Here is a 4,040-nt window from a genome sequence, read left to right on the forward strand (position 1 = left end):
AATTTGGTTCCCCCCCCCCCCCCCCAATTTGTATGAACAACTTCTGATGGCCTTTTTTTCCCGTGTGTTTTGGTGCACTAGATATGGGATGTAGGAAGTGGAAGGTTAAAGCTCACACTAACTGGACACATCGAGCAAGTACGAGGTTAGTTGATCATAAATCATTGCTGTTTTCTTTTGGTTAATCATGCTGTCAACGGATTAAAATGATAAGACTGTCTTTGCAGGTCTTGCTGTTAGCCAAAGACATACCTACATGTTCTCTGCTGGTGATGATAAACAGGTTAAATGCTGGGACCTTGAACAGAATAAGGTGGGAACTTATACCTAATTAATGTATCCAAAGCTATAATGTGAGTGAATCTGCTTGTGAAACTGATGTTTTCTGTGTAGGCAATCCGGTCTTATCATGGCCATCTAAGTGGTGTCTACTGCTTGGCCCTTCATCCTACTATTGACCTTTTGCTTACTGGGGGGCGTGATTCTGTCTGCCGGGTATGGAATTTATTACTGTTATGAAGTTTTCTTCCTGCAATAGAGAGTGTGCAGTATGTTTGGCTACCTACTTAGTCAAAATTTGTAATTCTTGCTGTTTTTTTACATAGTAAGGTAACAAGTCAAAATTATTCTCAGGTCTGGGATATTCGTACAAAGGTGCAAGTTTTTGCACTGTCTGGACATGATAATACAGTGTGCTCAGTTTTTACTCGACCTACGGTGTGTGATTTTCCTGTTTTTCTGATTTCATTTTTCTCTTGATTACCCTTGCTACCTCATGATTTTGAAATGAGATTGTTATTTGTGATAAGTGCAAGTTGACAGGGAAAACTAAATACTGCTTTCATGGTTTAAGCTCCCTTTGTGTCTTTAACATCATTGGTTAAATGTGATTCTTTCTGTTTCCAGGATCCACAAGTGGTTACTGGTTCCCATGACTCAACTATCAAGTTCTGGGATCTTAGATATGGTAAGTTATATTTCTCTTGAGGATCCCCTTCTACCTGTTCATACTAAAGATTTTTATAAGTTCAGCATAATGGTGTTTCTGGTTTGCAGGTAAGACTATGTTAACTCTTACACATCACAAGAAATCTGTGCGAGCCATGGCGCTGCATCCGACAGAGTAAGTGCCTACACATGCCACTGATTTTCCTTGTTAAATGATGCTGTATATTGTGCTTTCATTTTTATATATGTTTTATGTTCTAAGTTTTTTTATTTTTTTGGGTGCTGCAGGCACTGCTTTGCATCTGCATCAGCTGACAACATTAAGAAATTCAATCTTCCAAAAGGAGAATTTTTACACAACATGCTGTAAGTTCTCAAACACAAATATCTAGTTAAATTCTGCAGTTCTCACGCTCCTGTGTATATGCGTGGATTTCATCTTTTATGTCAGTCCTGTGTATTGTGATGACTGAGATTCTGTTAGATGACTGTAATTGCTTAAGATTGTCTTAAGCTTGGTGAAATGAATTACGAAATATTATGGGCAAAAGAAAATCTATTGCCCTCATAATATTCACCTTTATTGTTCTTTAGTTGGGTGAACAAGATATGGTTTTGAAATGTTTTTCCCATATATTTGCATAGCTCCTATGTGTTTTGGCCTCTTTGGTTGTTAATATCCTCCGTGGCAAGGTTGGTAGCCTAGGTTGTTAATACCACAGAAATGGAGATGTAGGAATCCTGCTTGATCCATGGAAAGGGGGTTTCCTTGAACGTTTGAAAGAATCCTTTAATTTTTGAGCACTGCCTGGTTCCGATTGGTTATTAAGAAATCATTTGGTTTCTTCATTGCATGCATCTGGCATCTTTATAATGATGTTCTGCCAACATAACGTGTCTAATAACGTGATATTTTAATTTTTGGAGCAGTTCTCAGCAGAAAACCATCATTAATGCAATGGCTGTCAATGAAGATGGTGTAATGGCTACAGGAGGTATGCTTTAGTGTGCATTTTAATTAGTAATAGGATGGTCTAAGCTCTTCTGATTTTTTGTCAGAAATCATGATGTCTAACTAGATAGAGATCATCAGTCACAGTCCATGTCTAAAGCGTAACATTTTGTCCTGGCCAAACAGCCTGACCATTGGGCCATAAAAGCCCTAGGTTGTTAATCCTTGGATTTGGACCCATGCTATCCTCCGACAGACAACTATGTATTATTCCCAAAATTTGGTTTGCTTCTTTCCGATAGGTTGATGTGAGGACCATCTAGTCTCCCCCACTTCTCGGAAGTTGGAGATATTCACGAGTTTTGTACTTGTTTGTCCTTTACATTGTTTTAGGTGACAATGGGAGTTTATGGTTCTGGGATTGGAAGAGTGGTCATAATTTCCAGCAAGCCCAGACAATTGTACAGCCTGGTACGTACTTTTTTCTGTTAGATTTAGTCGTTGTGGAATGGAAAAGAGGTTTATTCTTAAAGCTATTTTTCTCCAGGCTCATTGGATAGTGAAGCTGGTATATATGCTGTCTGCTATGACGTAAGTGGTTCAAGGCTCGTTACATGTGAAGCTGACAAGACAATAAAAATGTGGAAAGAGGATGAAGATGCCACCCCAGAAACTCATCCCCTCAACTACAAGCCACCGAAAGATATCCGGCGGTTCTAATGATTGTGCTTGCTCCCTTTCTATTTGGGTGGCCATGTATCATACTCGTTTGCAACATTTTTGACAAAATGTAAACATGTATTGAGCTTTTGTGGTGTACAATTATATTTGCGGTTGCATGTTGTATCAGAATGAGCATGAGAGCAGAAATAACTCCTCATCGGCAAAGTTGCCTTGAAAAGTTGTTAGAGTGCAATTACTAGTTCTTATTCGGCTCTACTTGAATGCAGCGCTGATGTACACCATTCGGCATGCCCAGCTAAATCAACTGAGCACTGCTTTGGGTTAAAAAAAAAAAAAGAGTAAAAGAAGAGAAAAAAAAGAAGGCTGTCACCAATTTTCTGTGCTCTGGGACATGGGATCTCATGTTCCCTTCTGGGATAATTTGTCTTTCACCGATCAAAGAGGTAGGCTTAGAGTCCTGATTATATGCCTGCTAGTCTCAGGGTATCATCAAGTTTGTGTAACATTGAAAAGAGATTCACTCATTGGCCATTTTCTTGTTGCAGGCTGGTGTTATAGATTAGATGATGTTACCGGAATTTGAACCGGGATGGTACCTCAAAGAAGAAGGATCATGGTTACACTTTGTACTTGTTGGCCTGAGCTGGACTGGACTTGTCCATGAACAAGACTGGTCACGGCAATGATGTTGGGTTGTGTTTTTATTAAAATTTGATTTTTTAATTTTTTTTATAGTTATTTTAGATTGTTTTTGTGGTTAATATTAAAAGATAATAATAAAATATTATTTTAATGAAAAATATTTTAAGAGACAACCATACTACCAAATACTCTAAATTGAATAATTATTTGATAATAATGGTACAGGTATAATAACACACAAAAATAAAGTGTTTATTTATTATTCTGGATGTTCATGGATATAATTATGGCCTGTTTCATAAATATATTTCAACTTAACTTATGATATTATATAATTGTAAATTTAATCTATTTTTTTTATTTAGGCATGTTGGATATATCGTTTTGCAAATATTATAAATATTTAGGAAATAAATTTATATTATTAATTTTATAAATTTATATTTAGAGGTAGATATATAATTTTTTTTTATTTATGTATGGTGTTCAGGCCAGCTTATATACACCATGATTAATTTTTATGGTTCATTGAATATCCTACAAGTTTAATGAACAAATAAGATATCGTGGGAATAATAGACATGCATAATAAAATTTAAATTTAAATAAAAAAAAGAAAGTTTAATGAACAAATAAGATATCGTGGGAGTAACAGGCATATATAATAAAATTCAAATTTAAATAAAAAAAAAGAAGATAAACCACTCCAACAGCTGTACTGTAACTTTACTTGCAGCAGATATATAACTTTTGATTATAGGTGTCATCCAATATTTGGTAAAAAAAAACTGACTGGAATTTTGGGCCTCACATA

The 4,040-nt window shown here is 35.9% G+C and overlaps 1 protein-coding gene across 2 annotated transcripts in view; it reads left to right on the top strand.

The window, feature by feature from the left end:
* Positions 1-2,835, top strand: part of LOC105117039 (protein pleiotropic regulatory locus 1-like) — a 7,676-nt gene extending 4,841 nt beyond the window's left edge. The window contains exons 10-17 of one of the 2 annotated variants that reach the window (XM_011014573.1): positions 394-495; positions 634-717; positions 907-967; positions 1,057-1,123; positions 1,237-1,314; positions 1,879-1,943; positions 2,294-2,371; positions 2,448-2,835. In XM_011014573.1, the coding sequence (XP_011012875.1) occupies positions 394-495; positions 634-717; positions 907-967; positions 1,057-1,123; positions 1,237-1,314; positions 1,879-1,943; positions 2,294-2,371; positions 2,448-2,620 (708 nt within the window). In that variant the 3' untranslated portion in view covers positions 2,621-2,835. The remainder of the gene's footprint in view (positions 1-393; positions 496-633; positions 718-906; positions 968-1,056; positions 1,124-1,236; positions 1,315-1,878; positions 1,944-2,293; positions 2,372-2,447) is intronic. The other variant, XM_011014574.1, reaches the window with a different exon arrangement.
* Positions 2,836-4,040: the final 1,205 nt, after the last annotated feature.

The sequence above is a fragment of the Populus euphratica genome, unplaced genomic scaffold (assembly GCF_000495115.2).
Source record: "Populus euphratica unplaced genomic scaffold, PopEup_1.0 scaffold1157.1, whole genome shotgun sequence".
Lineage (NCBI taxonomy): Eukaryota > Viridiplantae > Streptophyta > Magnoliopsida > Malpighiales > Salicaceae > Populus > Populus euphratica.